Source organism: Benincasa hispida, chromosome 12, assembly GCF_027475165.1.
Source record: "Benincasa hispida cultivar pf3 chromosome 12, pf3_genome.v1.1, whole genome shotgun sequence".
NCBI classification, from domain to species: Eukaryota; Viridiplantae; Streptophyta; class Magnoliopsida; order Cucurbitales; family Cucurbitaceae; genus Benincasa; species Benincasa hispida.
The window spans coordinates 79,168,099-79,194,012 of NC_143489.1; the positions used below are offsets into that span (position 1 = coordinate 79,168,099).

The 25,914-nt window shown below is 37.7% G+C and overlaps 1 protein-coding gene across 6 annotated transcripts; it reads right to left on the minus strand.

Moving 5' to 3' along the window:
* Positions 1 to 1,537: 1,537 nt before the first annotated feature.
* Positions 1,538 to 25,403, minus strand: LOC120067127 (glutathione gamma-glutamylcysteinyltransferase 1-like). Of its 6 annotated transcripts, none has more exons than XM_090308497.1 (9): positions 25,293 to 25,403; positions 24,949 to 25,000; positions 23,228 to 23,384; positions 21,417 to 21,655; positions 14,339 to 14,502; positions 13,309 to 13,360; positions 11,987 to 12,214; positions 11,376 to 11,885; positions 1,538 to 2,159 (listed from the first exon to the last, which is right to left on the minus strand). In XM_090308497.1, coding segments are annotated over exons 1-9 (1,494 nt in total). In that variant the 5' UTR covers positions 25,295 to 25,403; the 3' UTR covers positions 1,538 to 2,069. The 6 variants fall into 6 exon arrangements, with proteins under 6 accessions (XP_090164623.1, XP_090164625.1, XP_038874485.1 ...); XM_039018558.2 differs by lacking the exon at positions 1,538 to 2,159 and adding an exon at positions 10,952 to 11,185 and having other exon boundaries at positions 25,293 to 25,399; XM_090308499.1 differs by lacking the exon at positions 23,228 to 23,384 and having other exon boundaries at positions 25,293 to 25,365.
* Between the last annotated feature and the right edge of the window lie 511 nt (positions 25,404 to 25,914).

Below are 25,914 nucleotides of genomic sequence, written 5' to 3' on the forward strand. Positions count from 1 at the left end.
AACGGAAATAATTAGGATTTCCTAGACCGCATTTCGTAACCATTTAATTTTTTGTTTTTAGTTTTTGAAAAATTAAGTCTACAAACACCTCTTTCACCTCTAAATTTCTTGCTTTCTTATTTATTTTCCACCCATATTTTAAAAAACCATGCCAAAATTTAAAAACTATAAAAGTAGACTCCATTGGTAACTATTTCGTTTTTTGGTTTTGGTTTTTTAAAAATTAAGTTTATAGACACTACTACCGCCTCCAACTTTCTTCTTTTGTTATATAATTTTGATCAGCATTTAAAAACTTATTTTTTATTTTGGAATTTGACTAAGAATACAACCAATATTCTTAAGATAGATGTAAATCATGGTAAGAAATGATGAGAAAATAGACTTAATTTTCAAGAACAAAAAATCAAAAACGAAATAGTTATCAAGCAAAACTTGTTTTTGTTCTTGAATTTTGTTAAGAATTTAACTCTTCTACTTATGAAGATGCAAAGTATTGTAAAAAAATGTAAGAAAATATGACTAATTTTTAAAAATAAAAATAAAAAGTAAGATGGTTACCCAACATTGGCCTTAATTAAGATTTCTTGTGAAAAATAATTTATCATGTTAATTTGAAAGTTGAATAAATTTACATGTGTAACATTCATAATTCCCAAAAGTAATCTTAAAAAATTGTCTAAATTGATTTATAATAATTTAGGACTTTTCAAATTAGCCTCTAACTCCACGAATTTGCTAAAAACCCGAGTATCCTCTATAACTCTAGCGCCGCTGTTTTTCTTCGTTTTCCTTACTTCTCCGGCCAAATTTCTTCAAATCAAGCCTCCTACGAGCTTCTTCTTTACTTCCTCTTTAATTTTCTTTCATTTTGCCCAATTTTCCTTCACAAGAGCGGCCCTAATTCGAAAACAACTTTTTCCTCTTCTTCGGTCGACCAAACTCATAAAATTCAAACTTCCCTTTATCTCTTTGTTTTCCAGCTTCAATTTCCGCTTTAATCACGTGCCCAGATGATTAACCCTTAACCTCAAAGCCATCCAATGAGAAATTTCAATAGAAAGCACCTCAATTTTTCCTAAATCTCTCAAATTCTCTTTTTTTCTCTTCCTCTCGGCTCTCATCATTTTCCCTTAATTAGAAGTCTCACACAAAGTTTTTTTTTAGTGAAATCTAACCAATGAAGTAGATAAGTTTAGGATTTAAATTAAGAGTTGTTTTTAAATATAGAAAAGTGAGACAACTTCTTTACAAATATAGCAATATGTCACTGTCCACGATGACATTTTACTATATTGGAAAATATTTCCAACAATTTTGTCATTTAAAACAAGTACCCCAAATTAATATAATTATTAATTCAAAGTTTTATTTGAGTATCCAAGTTTTACTTAAGGCATGATCTATCAAATTTCACCTTTTTTAAAGAACAAAAAACATCAACTTCTAATTCCATAATATAAAGTCAACAAATATTTCAATTTTTAGGCTAAATTAATAAAAGGTATTCCTAAACTTTTACCATTCATTATACAACTTTTATAACATGTTCATAATAATTAATAATAGTTCAGATTCAATGTAATAGTTGGTAACTACAACTATTTTTCAGGATTTATAAATATAAATGTGAGAACCCCAAGCTCAATGAAATCCAATTTACCTTTCCCCAGTACAACAAATGGAGTATATAAATTTGAACATCCGACTTCAAATGAGATCATACATGCCAATTACAACAGTCACTTTGTCGACTAATTTACCTTATATACCAGAAAAAAAAACTACAAAAATGAATTATTAATATCTGCCAAACTGCATAGCCAAAATTGGACCCCACATGACAGACTAATTCACTTGAGCGAACACACCGAAAATTTTGTGCAATATTCAAGCATCGCCTATCAATTGATCGAGCATATCATATCATATGAGAAGACAATGGCCACTTCAGTCTTCAGCTAACTGTTTCAAGGTTATCATATCTTGATCAACACTTTGATATGGTGCCTGCTATAAATAAATTCAACGCTCCAAGCTAAAATTTTTATATCTCTGTTGCAAATCCACTAAGAAGAAGGAGGTGCACTAAGATCCAGATCGACCTTGTTCTCATGATATTTTTGGAGAAGATGGAGCTGCCGCCGCAAGTGCAAAACCTGGCATGGCATATTTCAAAAGTGAAATATCTGGATTTTGCTTTTATAGGTTTGAGATGCATGGTAATGGTAATATAATTTATAGCTACAGCATAACGCATATGATAACTAAGATTGAAGCCGTCTTCCACAGCCAGCTTGAATGGTAGTGTTGGAAGTTTCTTAGCCAACACATTAATGATTTGTTGAATTGTAGTCTTAAAAGTTTCTTAGTCAACACATTAGTAATTTGTTTTGTTGTTAGAAGGTAGGAACTAGGAAGTAGATATTACTCCTGCATTTTGTCGAAAATAGCTGTATTGTCCTAGGGGCATATTTATAATTTTTTCATTGACCTAGGGTCTCCTCTTGTCTATTTATTTGAGCAGTCTCCTTGTATTTTGAGTATCAACTTCAATAATAAAAAATAATATCGTGGTTTTTTCTCCCTAGTTCTAGGGTTTTCCAAGTAAACCTTTTGTGTTCTTCTTCTTCATCTATTATTTTCATCATGGTATCAGAGCAAGGCGACAAAACCCTAACCACCATTAATGAGTCCCCTTCAACGACCAACTCAAAGATGGCTGCCACGAATGAGACTATCCAACAGTACTTGGAGGCTGCTTTACTGCGTCTTCTTCAACAAATCAGTGCCGGACAAACAACCCCAGTCGTGGAGACAACCCAACCGATCGACAGTCAGACCAGATCGCACCCAGATCTTCGACAACACTCAGATCGCGCCCAGCCCTTCGATGGCGCCCAACCCTTCAACAACGCCCAGCCGTTCGATGCCCAGCTGTCAGCTCAGCCGTGGATCGCGCCAACCCAAACGGCCTCGAACCCTCAGCTGCAGACGACGAGCCACGTCGATCTCATCGACTCGACCAGCCGCAGAGTTTCCGTTGAGCAGCAGCCACCACCGGTTGGTCCAGCCACGTCCGATAGCAAAAGCGCGGCTCACAACTTCAATCTGACAGCTTTGAATGGAGATACGGGCAATGGGCAGTCTATGGGTGTTTTCCCTAGTGAGATCCAAAGGCGATTTGCTTATCTTCAACAACAGATTACAGATTTTGGAACGATTCTTGGCACAAACTCGCAAAGTGTTCAACCAGATCCACCCACTTATCTTCCATTGTATTCCAAAACCCCGGTAAATTCTTTCCATACTTTACCTACTGCAAATTTGTTGTCTGGACCAATGGGAAATTCGGCAGGATTCATTATTGGAGAAAAGTTGAATGGCCAGAACTTTGGTGTCAGTGCTATTGCACACTCAGGTACGACTCAATCCTTTGGTCTGATTAGTATAAATATAAAAAATCCTAGATTGTGGACTCAGGAGCTACAGATCATCTAACTAGCTCATCTGATCACTTTATTTCATACTATCCGAGCGCTAGCAATGAAAGAATCAGAATCGCAGATGGGTCCTTCGCCCTTGTTGCTGGAAAAGGGCATCTCTCTCCGTTTGAGGGTTTAGTATTGCGTGATGTGCTGCATATCCCAAAGATTTCATATAACTTATTATCTGTCAGTAAATTTACGAGAGATTTGAATTGTCAGGCGTTTTTCTCACCCGACTCTGTTTTATTTCAGGATCTAAGCTCAGGGAAGATGATTGGCACTGCCCGACACGATAGGGGCTCTATTTCCTAACTGACGATACTTCCTCTAGGGATTGTTTTAGGACGAATTTCATTTCTTTGAACTTTTCTACTTCTGAGAATGATTTTATGTTATGGCATTATCGTCTTGGGCATCCAAATTTTTCATACATGAAGTATTTGTTTCCGCATTTGTTTCGTAATATTAATATATCTTCCTTACATTGTGATGTGTGTATTCGGACCAAACAAAATTGTGTTCCCTTTCACTCTTAGCCCTACAAACCATCTAGACCCTTTAATCTTGTCCATAGTGATGTTTGAGGTCCCTCACCAACCACCACTTCTACAAGTAAACGTTGGTTTGTCACCTTTATTGACGACCACACTCGGCTTACTTGGGTATTCCTTCTAAATGATAAGTCTGAGGTGTCTTCTGTATTCCAGCAATTCTATGCTATCGTAGAAACTCAATTTAACAAAAAAATCACAATTCTGCGAAGTGACAATGGGCGTAATTTTTTAACAATTCTTTCCGAGATTTTCTTGCTTCTAAAGGGATTGTCCACCAAAGCTCGTGTGCCTACACTCCTCAACAGAATGGAGTGGCCGAGCGGAAAAATCGTTATTTGGTGGAAGTTGCTCGTTCCCGTATGCTGTCCACTTCCCTTCCTTCCTACTTATGAGGGAATGTCATTCTTACTACCGCCCACCTCATAAATCGCATGCCTTCTCATGTTTTATACTTTCACAATCCCCTTGATCGTTTCAAAGAGTCGTACCCTACCACCTAATTGATTCCTGATGTGCCTCTCCGAGTGTTTGGATGTGTCATCTTTGTTCATACCAATTATCCAAATCGCACGAAGTTTACCCTTCGTGCTCAAAGGTGTGTCTTTATTGGGTATCCTCTCCACCAATGTGGATATAAATGTTACCATCCATCTTCTCAAAAATACTTCATCTCCATGGATGTTACCTTTCTCGAGGATCAACCTTTCTTTCCCATTAGCCATCTTCAGGGGTAGAGTCCTAGTGAAGATACTAATTGGTCCATGTACTCAGTTCCCTTAGATTTGTCGCTTGAACCAGTTCATGTTGGTCCCGTCCTTCCTACCAATCAAGTCCCGTGGATAACATACTATAGGAAGAATCTCAGGAATGAAACAAGCCACCTGTGGTTTCTCCGGCTCCAATTCATAAGTCCGACCCGACTTCAGCTCCAGGTATGTGTATTTCTACTGGTGATATTGATAATTGTGTTGAAACTAATACTTGCAGCGTGGGTAAGGATAGAGAAAGGGGTGACAGTGCTAAGGAAACCAAGGAAACTGTGGGAGATGGAGAGACTGTTGAAAATAACAGTGCTGAGGAAATAACTCCAGAGAATGAAAACAGTACAAGGGAAGATGATTGTGTGGAAGGTCCTTTTAAAGGACCCTTGGAACAGACGACGGATTACAGTGGGAAACTTGACAAAATGGAGAGCCATGATGTTTCTCTCGATCTTCCTATTGCCCAGAGAAAAGGCACTAGATCCTGTACCAGGTACCCTATGCATAGTTACATGTCGTGCATGTTGGGGATGATGCCCTAAAATCTCGTGTCCTGTAGTTTGTAAACACATCCTGTACGAACGCTTGTGATGTATAATATATGATATTTTCTTCACTACTTGACTTTGCAAATTTGATGTTTTAGTTGTTTTACCACAAACCAATAAACTAAAATTCCTAGTTGTTATTATGTAACTTAAACATGTATGTAGTGACATATAGGTGGATCATATCTTAAGTGATAACCAAAATAGTCTGTAGTATATGGATATAGGAGGGAAACCTTATCCTGGTAACGCTACGGATGCAGCCCGCTTTGTGGAGCAAGTTACAAGTGTTGTGACTTGCTATAGATGGTCTGATCCTGATCATTCATGTGGGGACGTACGAGCGGGGCATCTTATACAAAGAGTTTGTATAAGACCTGACCACGAAGTGTTAACGTCTCGTTATATAACACCATTCATGACAGACACTTCACTTCACTAGGATGACCATAGGTAACATGACCTCAATCCTGAGTGAGTTGGGAACTTCTGCCATTGAGTGCAGTCATTTGATTTGCATGGGTGCGAATGGTCAGGTCGCCGACTCAAACCTACCATTTTGGGGATTCGTCTGATTTGGGAGCTGGGAACTCAACTACACAAGATGGAATTCACTCCTTCCCTGAAGCAGGGGTAAGTAGATAGATTGCTCCCTTAAGAGTTGCTTCTGGGGCTTGAATGATGTGGGCCACACACCTTCTCATGGTCCGAGAGGTGTCCACACATAGTAGGACTATGTTGTATTGTTTATTAGAGGGATCAGTGATTCTTAAGGAGTTAGATGTAACTACAGAGGCAAAACGGTTAATTGGCCCAACTATACTTACGAGCATCTATGAAGGGTTATCGTACTGTTGATTGGTTATATTCGATGGATACAGAAACATATCTGTGGTGAGAAGAGTTCAACTGTCGGTCTTTAGTGAAATATCTGGCAGTTAACGGATGGTGGATCTCGTGGCTAAAGAGTTTAGTCAGCTATTTACGTATCGTTGGAGCTTCGAGTCATAGGTCCATAAGGTCCCCTTGTAGCTTGGATTCAAGTTGAGAATCAGTTTTTTGGTCAGTTTGAAATGTTCAAATTGACAAGAGGGAGTTCGATTATATATATGATATAACTGAACTAGTTAATTATATATGATATAATTGACTTTATGTATGAGATACATTAATTGGAGGAAAATAGATATAAATATGATTTATATCTAGTAGAGGAGAAAACACTATAGTTGATATATGATATTAAACTATAGGTTATGAATATAATATGATTATATTTATTATTTTATTAATTAGATAGTTATGGGATAATTGGCCGCCGTTTTCTCCGTAACCCTGTGTTAGTGGGAAGTTCCATTCGGTTTTCGTAACTGAAAAATAAAATGAAAATTGTTTTCATTTGGCAAAAAAAAAAAAAAAACGCTCAATTACTAACGATGTGTTTGCATTCTATCGCTTGGTGAATTGAGAGCCTATAGCTCACTTTTACTAAATGGTTGCCTACCTTTTGCTAAACGATCGCTTAGCGCTCGAGTTTTACTAAACGATCGTATAGATGATCGCCTACCTTTCCTACACGATCGTGTACCTCACCTAAACGATTAAGCACCTTGTCTATACGATAGACGTTGCCTTCTCCCACTTGCTTGATCGTTATATACGATCTATTTTCCTCCTCCCCTTTACCGAATCCGAACAGAGCCAACTCTTTGGATTCTCACTCCGAGAATACTAAGGGTTCCAAGTGGTGGTGTCGTCCCCATTCTTCATCTATTTGTGTGGAGTCCGTTCGTGGTAAACGACCGGAGTGTTGCTGAATGATAGCTTGTTGTTCCAGCGAGAGCAAGAGCATTCGTTTATGGAGAGAGTGGATTTGCCGAGATGAGAGTCTTCAACTAGTACGTTATTCTCTGTGTTGTTTTATCTTTAAGCATGCCGGTAATTTAGTAATTTGATGCATATCTATTTGTGTGAATGTAAATGTAGTAATTCTGTCACAATGCTTTTGGAAAGATCTGCTTTCGCTCAAAGGTACTCTTGTATAAGAGTTCCTTCAATTGGTATCAGAGTCAGGTTTCTGATATTCCAAATTCATTGATGCAAAGAATTGCATTTACATTCTCGGTGTGTGATAGCATGTCTATTCTCTGTTTTAAGCGTTAATTCGTTTGTGGATGTGTGGATCAATGGAGTTTTCTGGGATGAAACCTCGATTTGTTAAATTCTTTTACATTTCGAGTTAATTGTAAAGGTCCTTGCGTTTTTGGGCATTATTAACAAGAAAATCTTCCACTTGCCCTAGTGCAACCGCGGGCAGTCCCGTAGACTTATGCTCTAAAGGTGACCCTCAAACACTGTAGCCGTGAGAGCCTTCATAAACGGGTCAGCAATGTTGTGCTCCGAAGTAATTCGTGACGATCTAGAACATGTGATACTTAGTGACGATCACATCCCCTCGATGCACTATCTCGCGAATCATGTGATACTTCCGCTCTATATGTTTGTCACGCCTGTGACTCCTGGGCTCTTTGGAATTCGCCACAGCACCACTATTGTCACAATTGAGGGTAGCCTAGACATATCTAGAACAACTTCCAGCTTTGTTAGGAACTTCCTGAGCCAGACGGCCTCCTTAGCAGCTTCACAAGCCGCTACATACTCGGCCTCCATAGTGGAGTCGGCGATGCACCCCTACTTAGTGCTTCGCCACACTACAACTCCTCCATTAAGAGTAAAAACTGACCATGAAATGGACTTGCGAGAGTCCTTATCAGTCTGAAAGTCAAAATCCGTGTATCCAGTAAGAATCAAATCCCTAGATCCATATAGTACAATAAATTATCTCCCGAGTTCAAGGCTCTTACTACCAATCTAGATACAGTGATGGTACCGAGTAGTATCCATGTTGCAATGGGAACTCCTGAATGGAAGGCTGCAGTGATGGAAGAAATGAGGGCTTTAGAGAAAAACAGGACTTGGGATCAGGTTGTTCTTCCCGAAGGACACAAGACGATTGGATGCAGATGGGTCTTTACCGTAAAGTGCAAGTCTGATGGCACGATTGATAGATACAAGGCTAGATTGGTCGCTAGAAGCTTTACTCAAACCTTTGGAATAGATTATTCTGAGATATTCTCCCCTATGGCCAAGTTTAATACTGTCCAGGTGTTGTTGTCTGTTGTAGTGAATAAAGATTGGCCCCTTCATCAATTAAATGGAAAAAACGTGTTTCTTAATGGAGAACTTGAAGAGGAAATCTACATGAGCCCTCCCCCGATTTTGAAAGCCAGTTTAAGCATTGGGTTTGCAGAATAAGGAATTCGTTATATGGCTTGAAATAGTCCCCGAGGGCGTGGTTTGACAGATTCACCAGCTTTGTTAAAGCTCAGGGGTATAATCAAGGGCACTCAGACCACACGTTATTCACAAAGAAGTCAGGTTCAAGGGAGATCACGGTTCTTATTGTTTATATCGATGATATTGTGTTGTCTGGTGATGTAATGTTGAAATTATGAGACTTAAAGCAAGAACGGCCGAGGAATTTGAAATTAAAGACCTGGGAAAGTTATTTCCTTGGGATGGAAGTGGCTCGGTCAAAAGAAGGTATTTCAGTCTCTCAACGAAAGTACACTCTTGACCTTCTCAAGGAGACAGGAATGACTGGGTGTAAACCTGTGAACACCCCTGTGGAGTATAATGCAAAGCTTAGCAATACAGACAACGGAGTTCCCGTCAACAAAGAGAGATATCAGCGATTAGTTGGGAAGTTAATCTACTTATCCCACACTAGACCCGATATGCAATGAGTGTTGTCAATTAGTTTATGCAAGCCCCCTGCGAGGAACATATGATAGCTGTTGAACGCATTTTACGGTATCTGAAGGCAACTCCTGGTAAGGGCTTAATGTTCAGTAAGTCCAATAAACGTTGCATTGAAGCCTACATCGACTCTGACTGGGCAGGTTCTGCTGTTAATAGAAAGTTGACGTCTAGGTACTGCATATTTGTCTGGGGCAACCTGGTCAACAGGGGTTGTAGCCAGAAGTAGTGCTAAAGCCGAGTACCGGCCATGAGTCTAGGAATATGTGAAGAGATCTAGTTAAAGAAAGTATTGACAGATCTTCATCAAGACAGCAAACTTCCAATGAAATTGTTTTGCGACAATAAAGCAGCAATAAGTATTGCCAATAATCCAGTTCAACATGATAGAACTAAACATATTGAGATCGATAGACATTTCATCAAGGAGAGACTAGACAATGGAAGCATATGCATTCCCTACATTCTTTCAAATTAGTAGGTTGCAGATGTCCTCACAAAAGGATTGTTGAGACAGAGTTTTGACTATTGTATCAGCAATTTGGGTCTTATTGATATTTACGCCCCCACTTGAGGGAGAGTGTCGAAAATAGTTGTATTGCACTAGGGGCATATTTGTAATTTTTCCATTGACCTAGAATTTTTTCTTGTCTATTTATTTGAGCAATCTCCTTGTATTTTAAGTATCAACTTCAATAATAAAAAATAAGTCTCTATCGTAATTTTTTCTCCCTGATTTTAAGATTTTCCATGTAAACCTTTTGTGTTCTTCTCTTCTTCTTCGTCTATTATTTTCATCACATTTATTTATTTATTTATTATTATTATTATTTTGAAATATTTATTCATCTCAATCTTGTTATCACGGTAAATATGTATTAGGTACTTTTGAGAGCTTCAATTCTTTAAAAAGTCTTTTCTATCCATAGACCCTCACAAATACCATGGACTAAAGCACCAAACTACTTCAACACTAATTCTTGCCACTAAATTTTGTTTTTTGTTTCACCAAATAACTAGGTTGCCTTCAAGATAGTTTATGTGCGATACTACCTGCCCAATTGGCATAAGCAGAAACTTCAACCTACAGTTGACCATGCTTTCCAAACAACATATCTTGCCTAGGGTTCATTTTTAAATATCTCAGAATCCTATAAATAGCTTCAAAGTGAATTGAGCCAAGAGAAAGCATGAACTGGCTTGCTCATGCTCATTGCAAAGGCAATATCAAGTCGTTTGTGAGTCAAATAAATGAGTCTACCTGCAAGTGTTCGATATATCTCCTTATCTTTGACCTATTCACCTATTCCATCTTGCAACTTCAAATTTGGTTTAGCAAGAGTTTCAGCTATCCAAAACCAAGTAAACTGATAGAACCCAAATATATTGAACTATGAAAGATAACAAAAATACAAAATAAACTAAGTGTTTGAGGTACTTTAACCTTCTCAATCTTGAGAGCACTCTCAAGCTCTAATTGAATCACCAAAAAATTGCCTACCCCATTCTTCCCTACCCACTGTATTTATAATCAGGCTTCTCTAACAAACTATTTAACTAATTACTAATGTACCTTTAATATTCCTCTAATGTCATTCCTGTCATAAACCCTGTCTCATAAGTCAATATTTCCTCTCATTAGCAAAATTTCCTTTTCTTTTTTTTTTTTGTTTTTTAATCTAGTACATTTCATTCCTAAAAGATACTTTATAGTTCTTTATGTAAAATTCTATTGCATTTGCACTAGAAGACCATTGGTTACTGCTCTCTCACTAGGCTTATTTCCCTTTGAATTTGCCTGTCTTCCATCAATTTCTAGCAAGATTCACGAGTGCATAAGGTTTCTCATTACATTATCCTGATGATTTGAAGCTTTACAAATAGTTGCCTCGATCACTAAAGTAGAACCTTTAACAAATTTTCCTTAGGTTATAACAACTCTCTTCACGTTGAGCTTTAGAAAAAACTGCACCAATTTGATGGATATTAGAAGCTCCTCTAACATTAGAAGCTATCTGAACAAATATAGAAACCAGTAAGTCCCCTTAATTTAAATAGAAGCAATATGAATATATGTATATAGAAGCTGTTTGAAGATGACCTAGCATCAAGTAGCACATGTTCTAGCAGAGCAAGGAAGCTTGGCAAGAGGATAAAATAGCCCTAGCTTAAGAAGACAGAATGAATAGTTAGGAAGATTATTACCTCTTCTTGAAGCAAGGTGGGAAGACTTTCCGTGCAAACAAGTTTTTGTACTTCCCGCAAAAGCTTCTCTTCTTTTATACCGATCCATGTTTGGGCAGGCAAGGCAAGAAGAAGTGTTGTTAACACATCACTGGTGGCTGGATGAATCCCGATTCCATTTTTCGTGCCAGAAAAGCAGCATCCAGATCTTACTTGTGATGATGATGGAACCAACATGTCAAACTCCTGTTCATTGTTGCCATTAACAACCATTCCACACACAACTGTAACAGGCTTGTCACCGTTGGCACTGAAGCATCTCACACATGTTTCACGACAACAGTAACCAGCTGAGACACCTGTATTCCCATTCAGTATTTCTGCTCCTTGGCAACATACACTCGCAGCAATCTCAGGCAAATTTTTTTCATGAGACAGTGTAAGCATCTTACGGCATGAACCTTCTAGAGTAAGAAATTCCCCTACGAGTTTGAAAAGGTCTGTCTCCTGTACCTGTTTCAACACCTCTTCCTGCAAGCAAAATGGCAAACTCTGATTACTATCAACTAAAAACACAGATAGGTATATCATCAATCTAGTAAGAAAGGATGGGATAAGTATATGACCAACACCTTCAGAGCAAGTCTTGCTTTCTCCTCTGGGCTTAAACTTTGACCACTATCTTCTCTCCTTCGGACCTCAGCAACCCACTTGATAAAATCACTATAATTTAAGGGCAGTGATGCAAATATAACTGTTAAAACATCCTGTGTGTCTTTAAGGTTCTCCGACTTCAAGAGAAGAGGAACATCATCCTTCAAGTACTTCGCTATGTTAACCCAGTCCTCATGTTTACAGCTCTACAAGAAGTTCCAGCATACAATTATTGCGGGAAGAAATAACCTTATCATGCATTGGTTAATCGTTTGTCTCAGCATGCATCTAACTGGGAATAAAGATTGATCTTGGTTTATCCAGATCAACTGTAAACTGAAACGAACTTATTCAATAGCTTTAACAAAGTAAAGTCTAATAAAATATAAGCTCTATTTATAAGCGCCTCTACATGAGCCAAAACTCTTAACATATTGAAGATAGAAAGACAAAAGGAGAAAGTTGGTTCCATTAATCCATTCATAAAACAAAATAGCCTTCAATTGTTATAAATAAAACAAAATGAGGCAAAAGGGCCGAATTCCTTGGCAAGTGCCCCATTTTAAGGGTGACGCAGTGAAATGAAAAAGCAAGGGGAAATAGAAGGCAAAGTAGGGCCCAATAACCCAAAAGTTCTCATAGAAACAATCTGAGGCAGCTACTTAATCTACTTCAAACACTGACACAAATATAAGAAATTTCCTTCCATAGCCAATTCCATATGATAAATCAGTAAATTCTAATGTGCTTAGATGTGAACCAAGAATTTGATTTTGGATACTTTCAGATATCATGGAATAAAGCTTTAATTTGGACAAAAAGAGAGGTAGCACAGAAACCAGAGGATGAATAACATATATAAATCTATTGATATTCAAAACGAAGGATAAGAGTTTTTTTTTCTTTTTTTTTTCCCCATCAAAGCAGCAATGCAAACTGTTAAGAACTCTATACATTCCACAAGATTACGTCAAAATCAAAAGGATATCTAACACTAACAATAAAAAAATAAAATGTCTTCCATTAAAAAAGAAGGGAAAAAAAGTCAAATTGTCAATATGCTTGTCTTTTGCTTGTCATTAATTTGAAAGACAAGCACCTTCATAGTATAAAGATGTCATGGACATGATTATTTCAAATTATAGTGGTGACTATTTGTTCGTCACCCAAGCAAAATGGAAAGAAAGACAAATATGAATTTGAGAAAATAAAGCATGCGTTGAAAGGTGCATACAGTGGTACTTGTGCTTGTTGCTCTCACCTATATGTAAACTTATGAATCATAAAATTCTAGTCTCACCAGAGTATAGAGCAATCCTGGCTCCCTGTCCGGCCTGGATATAAGCATGAACCTGATGACCAAAGGAAAACAAAGGTTTACAGTTGAATGCATACTATTTGCAACAGGTGCGAGCACGATTAGCGAAATAATAGACTAGATACAATCTTATCAACCAAAAGGAATAGACTTCATAATCAAGAAAATCCACCAATGATAATATCATTATTTAGATATGCTTCAAGAACTTTCCTTTGAACTCATAATGCACCACCAAATAAGAGAGCGAACTGATAAAAGGAGCCAAACTGAAGGTAAAGAATACATCCAAAGTAGCATATCATTAAATTCCTTTTATACAGCAACGTAGTTTCCATTTCATCATAGCAGAAACCTAAACTATAAAGGTACAAGCGAGAAGTTAAAAAAGGATAATAAAGTTTAGCCAAATGATTTTCATCCAATAGCCGTATTCACAAATCTCACATCAATTGTGATCATATTATATCTAATTTACGAATCTTGTTAATTACCTCTATTAAGATCATCGTCAAATGTCGAACAAGTACAAACTCTTCCATTTCATCATTATTCTATGTTGGGTTGTATGAAGACTTTGATGATGACATTATTACTTATTTAAACATGTTTTTCTTGTTATTATTATTAAAGAAAGAATAAATCTCAAGAACTAGTTTGATAGAATCTAATAATAGATGATTTTACATAATGAGACCTCTAGAAGATTTAATAACCCTGCTTACTTAGTTTCCAATTGGAAATCTCTATTGTAATCACTTTTTGGTGCTTATTTCATTCTATCAATGAAATGATTCCTATCTTAAAAAAATAAGATTTAACAACTCTGCATGTCCATTCTTCGTTGTCACATGAACCATTCATAACGGTTCACAATAAAGGGAGAGAGAATAGAAGGAATGATGCAGATCAACCAATGAAGTGAAACGATTAAGATTATGTGTCACCTATTTGTGCAGAACTGTCTGTAATCATTACATACAAACATTTCATTCAAGGACAAAGCTACTACCCTCTACGCTGTCCTGTTGCTTCATCTATGTGCTCCATAGCTTTCCAAAGAAGTTTGACCGGAACCCAATGAGGAGGATACTTAAAGCGTGCAACATCCAAGATAAGTGCCATGTCCTGCCCAACATGATAGCCACCAATAGGCGAAAAATGACCAGTTCCCGTCTACACGACAAAGAACAAATGTCTGTCAACTCTTTAAACCAATCAAATTTGCATTGAGATTTAGGAGTATATTGTCATATTGAGGATACTTGCATTATGGGTTTCATAGAGATACATGACATACATTTTAAATCCAACTCTAATGTCAGCATCAAGTCTAGAAAATATATATAATATTTTTTTTTCATAGAAACCAGTAAAAAATTTGAAGATTTGAATTGTAAATTTGAAGAAGCTTCCTTGAAAGATTTATTTGCAATGACTTGTTCATATAGAGTACATAGAATTCCGCATATTATGGCACCAAAGGAAATAGGAAAAAAGAATAGGTTACGAGCCTTTATCCAAACCGCTTGAAATTTTTTCCAAAAGATGTTGACTTTGACCACCTAATTTACTGATTTCCTTAAGGGCTTCATGGTTGATGTAGGAATTTAAGCGGGTTCTTGAAAATTCAACCTCCCCTCCTTTGGTCGTGATCAAGATTTTCTAGCCTTAAATATTCTGTGTTGTAGTACTTCATTATTTGAAAATTCTTAAAATATTCTTGAAATTTCTTTTCTAATCTTGAAAAGAGAATGCTTTGAAAATTGAAAGATACCCATTCTAAATTAGTGTGAGTTGTTTTACAACAAGCACTACACATGAAGCTTCCTCTTGCAATCAACATGAACAAGAGTTTTCCAGACTTCCACTTGCCATAGCCAACGTTGTCCCAAGTGACTGCTCCAATATCAAATTGGTGTAACTTAGAACTCTCTCCAATAATCAAAACGAATCTTATCATAAATCAAATGTTAAGTCACATGAGAGATTTTTTATTCAAAAAGAATTCAAAGAAAATTTAAGAACTAAAATTTTAAAAGGAGAACTAAAATCCAAATAGGAAACTAAAAATGGATTAACCAAGGATTACCCAATTACCCAAGGCTAACCACTATTCCTACTACATCAGAAGAACTACCACCCAAGAAATATAAGCAGTTGCAGATATGATGATATAATATTTGGTTATTAGTTGGTTTAATCTTTTTCTACTGGAAATTTTTATGAGTTATGATGGTTTAACCGAGAGGTTAAACTTATTAAGTTGTCCTTTACCTCTCTTGTTACTTTTCAGTTTAATTGGTGGCTGGTTGTACCGAGGGAATCTCCTTATTATAAACCTCCAAGGAAAAAGTACAGATGAGAAAATAAGAAAATTCAGAAGAAGAAATGAAACAGAACTTTCACCATCACTTTCAAGAGGGCTGGAAGCCTCTCCCCAAGCAAGGCTTGATCAGTCCCAAAAGATGCCCTCCCCTCCTTATCGTAATCCCTTCTTAAACCCCTTTTCCTCACCCCCTGGTCCCCACCCTTCTAACAAACTCCATAACAAATTCCCCCCTTAATCCCCCTAATCCTCTGTAATTACCCTCCTGCCCCAGCGTTTATAATCGAGGGTCTTACAATACCCTTTGCTTTTTCGGTCACCTTGAGAGGGTATTGTTGCTTCATACCTTCCACGCCTTCCCAAGTTGTTTCACTCTCCGGATAATTTTTCCATTTGACTAACCATTCTTCCCTCATTATCTCATCATTCCAGCGAACGTCTCGAATTTCCTCTAGAATCAATTGTAATTCAAAATCATCATATAGGTCTGGAGGTTGAGCCTGCACTTGCACTCCTTTGCCAATGAACATTTTTAGTTGCAAAACATGGAAAACGTCATGAATCCTTGCTTCCCCTGGTTGTTCTAACCGATAAGCCACTACTCCAACTTGCTCCAACAACTTACATGGTCCATAGAACCTTGGGGCGAACTTCTCACACCGTTGTCTGGCTAATGTATGTTGCTTATATGGTCTAAGCTCGAGGAAAACTAGATCCCCTACTTCAAACTAGACGTCTCTCCGATGTTGGTCAATGTAACGCTTCATCCTTTCCTGAGCTAGATTCAAATGTTCCTTCAAAGCAACTAAGGCTCTATCCCTTTCTATTAACTGTTGTTCCAAGGTATCGTTGGTTGTCTTTCGATCACCATAAGAAACTATGGGTGGAACGGATCTCCTAAATACAGCAGGGTACGGGGTCATGTTAACGGAGGCATGGAAAGTGGTATTATACCAATATTCAGTCCAAGGAATAGAGTTACACCATTGCTTTGGTTGTTTGTTACAAAAGCATCTAAGTTAAGTTTCCACACAATGATTGACTTGTTCGATTTGTCCATCTGTTTAGGGGTGGAAAGTCATGCTCCTCTTCAATGCTTATGGACAATGCACAACTCTACCCAGATACTGCTAACAAATATCTTTTCCTTATCTGATACAATTGATCTGGGAAACCCACGATGGTGAACAATTTCCCAAATAAACACTTCAACCACTTTTTTTGCTAATGAATCCTTCCAATGTGATTTAGGCAGTCCTATGAAATCCATAGAAATATCTTCCCATACTCTGTCTGATATGAGTAATGGTTGGAGCAACCCAACGGGGGCCAAGGACTCATTCTTATTCTTCTAACAAATCAAGCATTCAGATACGTGCTTCTTGACATCTTCCGTCATTTCCTTCCAATATAGCTCCCTTGATAACCTTTTATAAGTACGTAAGTAGCCCAAGTGCCCCCCAACACCGAGTCATGAAAGGTTGATAGCAGGGTCAGTATATAAACTGAGTTTTTGGATAAGACCAGCCTTCCTTTGTAGAATAACACGCCCTGTGACATTGAAAATTTCTTGACGCTCGATGGATCCTTTTCTAGTTTTTCTCGAATTTCTTGTAGGTTCTCATTTGACATAAGTTGAGAGGGCAGCCAAAGTCATCAACTCAACGGGTGTTGGCGTACGAGAAAGAACATCTGCTGCCTTATTATTCAGCCCCGGTTGATAGATGATCTCGAAGTCATATCCTAGTAGTTTGGTCAGCCATCTTTGATATTGAGGTTGAATTTCCCTTTGTTCTAATAAAAATTTGAGGGCCTTCTGAACAGAAAACACGGTGAACTTGCGCGCTAGTAGATATGGTCTCCATTTTTGGACTGATAGTACCACTGCCATCAATTCCCGCTCATAAATGAATTTTCCTTGCATGCGTGTTGATAAAGCCTGGCTAAAGTAGGCTATGGGTCGATGTTCTTGCATAAGTACTGCACCCAATCCCATCCCTGAGGCGTTTGTCTCTATAGTGAAAGGCAGTTCAAAATTTGGGAGAGCTAATATCGATAATGTCACCATGGCTTGCTTGAGTGCCTTGAATGCCTTTGTGGCTTCTTCCGTCCATTTGAAGGAATCCTTTTTGCAATAATCTTGTCAGTGGGGTCGCCACAGTCCCATAATCTTTCACAAATCTCCGATAATATCCGATGAGGCCCAAAAATCCCCTCAATTCGGCTATATTCCTTGGAGTCAGCCATTGCAACATAGCTTGTTTCTTCTCTCCATCTGCTTCTACACCCTCAGTGGATACCCAATGCCCCAGGTATTGAATCCTCCATTGGCCAAAGTGACATTTCTTCCGGTTGGCGTACAATTGATTATCTCGCAAAATATTCATCACCATCCCCAAGTGTTTATTATAAGTATCCTCATCGGGACTATAAACTAAAATATCATAGAAAAGACCAACACGCACCTTCTCAAGAATGGCCCGAAGATTTTATTTATCAAGGATTGAAACGTTGATGGGGCATTAGTCAATCCAAATGGCATCGCCAAGAATTCATAATGACCTTCGTGAGTCCGAAAGACAGTTTTTTTCACATCGGGTTCATACATTCGTATCTGATGGTAGCCTGACTTCAAGTCCAACTTGGAGAATATTACTGACCCGTGGAGTTCATCTAGCAATTCCTCAATCATAGGTATCATAAATTTATCCGCCACTGTTATCTGGTTCGATCGTCGATAATCCATGCAAAATCGTCATCCCCCATCTTTCTTCTTGACTACCAGAACTGGGGTTGAATAGGGACTATGACTAGGACATAAATTCCCGCTGTCAACATTTCATTCACCAATTTTTCTATCTCATTTTTCCTATCGTGACTGTATTAGTAAGGTCTCATATTCATCGGAGCTTCCCACTCCTTAGTCAGTATACGGTGATCCACCATCCATTTAGGTGAAAGAGACGAAGGGACCTCAAAAATGTCTCAAAACTTCTCCAATACTTCCTTAATATCGCGTGATAACTCAATTTCCTCCTCAACTTTAGATTCCGCTCCTAGTCCATCCAACAGCTCGAGCTCTAGCTGTTGGAACTCCACCACGAATCCCATGTCATCCTCTTCCCAGGTCTAAGTTAACGCCTTCAGGGATACTTGTGTTGTCAAGGTCGGGTCTCCCTTCAATACAATTCTCTGCTGCCCTGTGATAAAGGTCATCGTCAACGTTGGCCAATGAACTTCCATATACCCCATATTACATAACCAAATCATCCCTAATATCACATCTACCCTTCCTAATTAATCAAGGGAAGAAAATCCTCTGTGATGGTCCACTCCGGTAACACCACTACCACTGCCTTGCAAATCCCTTTTGCTCTAATCGCAACCCCATTTCCCATTACAACCCCATAATTCATTGTGTCCGTCAAGGGAATGTCTAACTCCTGCATTAACTTCTGATGTATGAAATTGTGAGTGACCCCACAGTCGATCATGACCACTAGTTCCCTTCCAGCCAACACTCTCTTGAGCTTCATCGTTCCCTTTCCAAACAAGCCCATAATAGATCGTAAGGCAATTTCAATATTGTCTGCACCTTCCAACGTCTTCACTTTGGGTTCCTCTATGATGACTTTAGCCACCTCCTCCTCTATGTCCTCCTCATCCTAGAATATCAGGAAATTCAACTCTCACGCCTCTTTTGATTTGCAGTGATGGCTCGGAGAATATTTTTCGTCACAACAAAAGCATAAACCCTTTTCCCTCCTCTCCTTTGCCTCCGAGTTGGTTAACCTACGGAATGTTCTCTCCTTCCATGTCGATTCCCCTTTTCAGGTATCAAGACGCTCTTCACATTGGGTTTGTTTGTCTTCCTCCTGGTGGTTTGGGCCCGACACCCCCAATTAGTGGGGTAATTCCTTTTTGGGCTGTAACTTGGGTTGGGCCTGTCATCCCTCTTGCGAGCTGCAAGGCCATGTTTCTATCACTAACGGCTTGGGCCTCTTTCATACAGGTGTCTAGCCCAACCGGATGACGACTGAGAAAAGTTTCCTCGAGCACCTCTTCGGCTGTCTCTGGTATAAGGGCTGCGAACGTCTCAAACTCATATGCTCCTTCTTGCTTGATTTGCAACAAACGGAACAAGATAGTACCTTCTTGAGTAGGGCGAGATCACTCGAACATCCGTCGTTTCAATTCATACCATGTCCGAATCGGTCTTCGGGTGTGAGCCCATCTGAACCAATCAACGACATTCGAAGAGAACGCGATGACTGCTACCTTGATCTTCTCTTCGTTAATTAGGTTGTGGATCTCAAAAAAATGCTCCACTCTATAAACCCAGGAGTCCGGATGCTCACTTGAGAACGTTGGCTTTCCAATCGCTTATACTTACTACGATCAACCGTCCCACTATTCGTCCATGCCTGTGAGCTCTCGCCTTCATCTCCCTCTTTAGGTATCTTCGGCTTTTGAGATCCTGCCATGATGGTCGATGCCTCCTTCTCTTGTGATTCTGCCAGGTATTGAACCGTCACCATTATTTTCTCCAAGCTCTTTTCCATTTCGTTCATCCTTTCTCGAAGTTCAGCAATACTCCTTGAATGGCCTCAACTTTCTCCTCCATCTCCAGTTTCTTCTCTACTCTCGTCTTTCCCAGGATTGATTGGTTCTAATACCAATTTTTTAGGAATCCTCACACCTGCAAACAAAAAATTCCCAACAAACACCACACACTTCCAAGGAACAGAGCTCAACTCTGGTTATTTTATTTATAAACCTCCAAGGAAGAAGTACAGATGAGAAAATAAGAAAATCCAGAAGAATGAAATGAAACAGAACTTTCACCAGCACTTTCAAGAGGGCTAGAGAATCCTCTCCCCAAGAAAGGCTTGATCAATCCCAAAAAATGCCCTCCCCACCCTATCGTAACCCCTTTTTCCTCACCCCCGGTCCCCACCCTTCTAACAAAGTCCATAACGAATTCTCCCCTTAATCCTCCTTATCCTCCGTAATTACCTTCTTGCCTCTGCATTTGTAAGTATTTATAATCAAGGGTCTTACGCAGAGCAACCAATATCAATTTAGTATCAAAGCAATCTTAGTTGAAAGTGGCCTGAAATGGCAAGAAAGAAATGTCTGTCCATCATTATTGATGGTGCCACCCAATCCAACACCGATCATCCAACTCACCACCCAATCTTCCCCCTCAAACCCTTTTGCCCACATGATTTCCATCGAAGAAAAGATGCTGGAGATGCATCAAACTATGAATATCATGACTCGGCAACTGGAGCAACTCATTTTACAGCCTCAGTATTCATCAAAAACATCATCACAAACAATTCAAGAACTTCCATGAACCAACTTTCAATGCCAAAAAGGACCAACGATTTACCCACAAGGAACAAAGAACACGCTTCCCTATTGAACTCCATCGTATATTCCTAATCAACATTGTCAACGAGGAGATTGTAAGGTTGCTGGATATACAGAGGAGTTCAATAGGTTGATTATGAACATCTATTCTTGCCAACATACATATAAGTAAATTCATTATTTTAAAAGGATTATACACTGAAGATTCAAAAGATTTAGTTTCCCATAAATATTTTATAAGTCTGTAACATTCCAAACATCACAAAAGACTCAAGGTTTCGCATAAATTATCAAGCGAAGATCCTCTCTTTGATTATTATTGTGCTGGACAAAGAAATAAGTGAGGACATCATGAAAAGGAAATATTAAACATGTCAATACTCACCTGTTTAAATGCTACTCTATGATAAGACGAAATGATATGGCAATCATCCAAAGTGGAGCATCTATGTAAGTATTTGCGAAAATCATCAATGGTACTTTGATTTGTTCGAAAAGCTTGGACTTTCGCTCCAGCACAATTAGCCAAACATACAAGTTTTCCCAACGAGATGCCTCTGGCTTTGACCTTTTCCAGTGGTTCACAACAATCCAACATAGATTCATCAAACCATCTCCAAGGTCCTTTTACAAAAAAAGAAAGTATGAATACACTTTTACTCACTACACTCAAATCAATATAGTGACCAACATGAAAATAAAAGGATGGTCATAAAGTTTCAATAAACAAAAGCTAAAAAGTTGGGAGAGTAGTTCAACTTAGCTAAGCTCATAATTCATTATTATTAATTGGGACCAGATTTTGGAGACAGAGAAGTAGGAGCAGAAGTAGCAGAAGTAGCAAAAGCTCTGCCATAAGTTCATAAGTTTAATACAAAGTTGTATTTCATGTTTTCAAATATGTGTTTGGTAGTAGATTCATGAACTAAATTTTAGTTTAAACAAATTTGCAAAATGTATTTGATAATATATTTATAAACCATAAAATTAATTATAGTTACTCACTAAATATTAGGTTGGATAGAAACTATCACTAATTAATTTATGAACTTGTTTTACATTAAAATTTTTGCATAATAACTATTTGTAATATCATATCATATATAATATATTACATAATATATATTTTAATTTTAGAAAAATAATCAAGTTTATAACATGAAATACTATATTTGTAATTGTTTTTATTTTTTCTAATATAATTCTTCAATTTAAAATATCAAATTCAAAATCTGGATTCATAGACAACATAGAACTGTTGCTTTCAGAGTTTGAGTTGTTTGGATCACAAAACAGTTTTTGAAAACAAAATCCAAACTACCAACCAAACACATATTCTCTAAACTCGGTGAATTTAAAAACATAAAACAGAATCTAAATTGCCTACCAAACAGACCCTTAATAACTTATTTACGAACAGAGATCTCACATTTTCTATTAGGTAATCCCTTTTCATTTTTACAATCCTAGAGCATATCGCTTGGGTATTTGATGTGGACAAAACGGAAGGAGTTCTTTTATCAGTGGGTATTTCACATTTTCTATTAGTGAATGGTGTAAAAGTACATGTGAGTCTCTATTTATACCAAGTTTACTGGGTAAGGCAAGACAACCGGTTATGTTAAACTAACAAAATACAACTACTACCCAGTAACTAAAACAACAAACAAGACATAATGGAAGAGTTTTACATCCTCTGGCCAACTACCCTTGAAAAATTTTGGTAGTACATACTCATTTCATCACAATCTGATATGTCATAGGTATTATTTTATTTTATGGGGCCACAATATTCTTATAAACTTCTATTAAGGCAAATAATGGATGAAGAACATATAGAAAAATTTTCAAGCTATTGTAGTACTAGAAATTTCTTCTCATACCTCTATAATGGTCTACCTCATCAACATGAGATCAATGCAAACGGTAATATTATATAACAAAAGACCAAACTGGATTTATCATTTGTTTTATTTTCATTTCCAAAAGGCCATAACAGACTCAGCAATTTGACTAACCCATCATTTTCATATTCCAATGCTTCTTAAGAGATTCTATCAAAGTAAATTTATTTCCCTCTAGGTTTGGAAATGTTCCATCAACGATTCAACTAAGATCCCGTAGTAGACTTCATTTAAACGGACATCTAGATCCATAAAATGAATAGGGGCAAAATCTTCTGAGTTCCGATAGTACCTTTCCATTTTCTTCCTGGATCGATGGCAAGGGCATTCAATACCATTGATAGGCTGGCCAGACCACAAAACTCAGGCTCTGATTGTGTTTGAAAATAAGAGACTAGCCTATAAAAACCTTCCATAGTCCCATGTTGAACAGCTTCTATGAAGAGTTGCTGCAGTTCCAAAAGATGCAAATAATTAGTGCTAGAGTTTTTTTTTCCTTCGAGTGATTGTGCTGGATAAGTGATTGGTTGAGCAATCCCAACTTCAATGCACCAAAAATTTATAATTGGTCAATAATTAAGTACTATAGATAATTTCAAATTGTTTATACCAAGCTCCCTAGATTAACAGCAGAACCTTACTAACTTGCCGTGGAATGTCAACATTAACAAGGAAGCACTGCCTACGCGGAAAGAATTGTGGAGCTGCACAAGGAAGTCCTAGACCATTTGGAATACGCTAACTAAAAGTACAGGTGCAGCTGTGCAGGTTGACAAACACAGAAGAGAGAAGACATTCGAGATTGAGAACCTAGTCATGGCGCACCTTCTTAGAACTCAAGAACACAGGTATACAACAACCTTTAGAATAGATCTGTTCAAGATAACAGAATTCCGGTTGGCACTTACAATAAGCTTAGTCCAAAGAACATGGGACCTTTTTGAATCCTAGAGAGGATTGGTACAAATGCATACAAGGTTGATCTCCCCCACTGAGTAAATCACTTTTTGTACTTTAGAAACATATTCGTTGGCAATCCCGTAGGCTTCACAATACCCAAAGACAAGAATTTATTACATGATGGCTACAGAAATAATTTCCTACAAGTGTAACAATTTAAATTCAGTATCCAAAGTAGATTAAAATGTTTCTTTGGGAGCTTAGCCTTGGGGCTAGCAATACAGCTGACTGGTTATAAAGGCAAATGTCTGATATGGTTTTATCTCCCTCTTGATGCATTCTGTTAAATCCAATGTGGAAACTCCGTGCCATCTTTTCATGACTTGTTCGTTTGCCTATTGTTTTTGGGCTACTATGATGGAGACTTCTGGTTGGTCCTTGCCTTTTCCCAATAATTCCTTTCAGCTCGTCTCCATTATTTTGGTGGGTCATCCTTTTCGTGGCAATAAAGAGGTCCTTTGGCTTGCTTTCAGCCATACTTTTTTTCTAGACTCTTTGGGGCGGGTCATCTCTTCATGGAGGTTTTCTACAAGTTTGATTATTTTTTGGAACTTGAACTCTCTACTCTTTGCTGCTTTTTTCGGTGTGAGAATAAGCACCATTTTACTCTTTATAGTTCTTCTATTTAATCTCGAAACAGAGACTATTTTGTAATTCACCTATTGGTGTTCGGAGTTAATTCTCCTTATTTCATTTATCTATGAAATTGTTTCATTATTCTCATCAAGATAACTTCAATTCGCTACTTAGATGCATCACATTCGTTACTTGAAACTTAAATTCAATTAGCATTGATATGATCATGATTTAAAAAAAAAAAAACAGCTTACGACTAGAAAATTTAATCACCATGAAGGTGGCAACCGACTATCAAAAGCATTAACAGAAAATCATAACTTAGATTGACTTTATTTTATAAAATATTGCACGTTAGCAAATACAATCAAGACTATGTTACGAAATTAAATGAAGAAATCAATTAAGGGAGTAAGAGTAATAAACCCCAATGGAATCGCGAGAAAATGAAAGATAACAGAGAAAGCAATTATATACCTTCCCTTCGGAGGAAGCGAATTCGATTGCTGGAGGAGAAGGAAGAATCCGCCTGTACAAACCCGCCATAGCCATTTTCAAATTTTTTACAAGTTTGATGATTAAATGGATCAACGAAGACAACAACTCAACCAATTAAAAGAGTGAGTTGAATTGTCTCTCCTAGTCCTCGCCGCCGACAGACTGAAGACTCTAGAGTTCTTGTTACATTTTGACCCAAAACCAAATACCGATTTATATTCAATTCGAACTCAAAAAATTAAGAAAAAAAGAAAAATAGTTCCTGATTCTTTTCGAAGTCAGAAAAAGAGGAACAATAAAAATAAAAAGAAATTTATTCTTACATATGATTCCCAAACAGCTAGTCAATCTTATAAATTTCTCTCTCTTAAAGCCTAGGTGGAACGACAATGGCTTAGTTTAGGATTACGGTAAGAGTTTTTTTTCTTTCTTTCTTTCTTTCTTTTTTTTTTTCCAAGAATGACCCTCTCATACATGTATGTTTATGTTTTTTGACCCGTCCTAATAAAAGTATGATATATAATATTTTACTTACGTCATTGGACAATTTCAGCCTTCAAAAGGTCATCATGATATTAAAAGGCCTATACCGATTTCAAAACAAAAAAGTGATATTAAAAATTGACCTTGTTCATATGTTCAAAAATTGGCTCCATGCACCTCCCAAGGGATGCCCTACCCAACTCGATGCCACCTACAAGGTCATGTCCTAATTCAAAATGTAAGCGCGATATTAAAATTTGAACTCTTTCATATATTCATCAACTATGAATGCACAACCCACTCATGATTGGGAGACCCATCACAACCCAAAGCCTTACCCCGATTTTAAAACAAAAGCGCGAAATTAAAATTTTAAAGAAGACCGATTCAACTTTTTTGTAAATTTCGACCGTTGTAGAGGTAAATATTTGTAAGAAGCTCTTATTCTTCTACCCGCGCCTT

What these genes read in the sequence shown, in the direction of transcription:
- LOC120067127 (XM_039018555.2), bottom strand. Translation starts at nt 25,023, where the DNA reads ATGGCTATGGCGGGTTTGTACAGGCGGATTCTTCCTTCTCCTCCAGCA. An exon ending in TCCAGGAAGAAAATGGAAAG is followed by an intron (nt 21,656 to 23,227) that starts GTACTATCGGAA and finishes TTTTTGTAAAAG; the next exon opens with GACCTTGGAGATGGTTTGAT. An exon ending in ATAGAGTAGCATTTAAACAG is followed by an intron (nt 14,503 to 21,416) that starts GTGAGTATTGAC and finishes TTTGTCGTGTAG; the next exon opens with ACGGGAACTGGTCATTTTTC.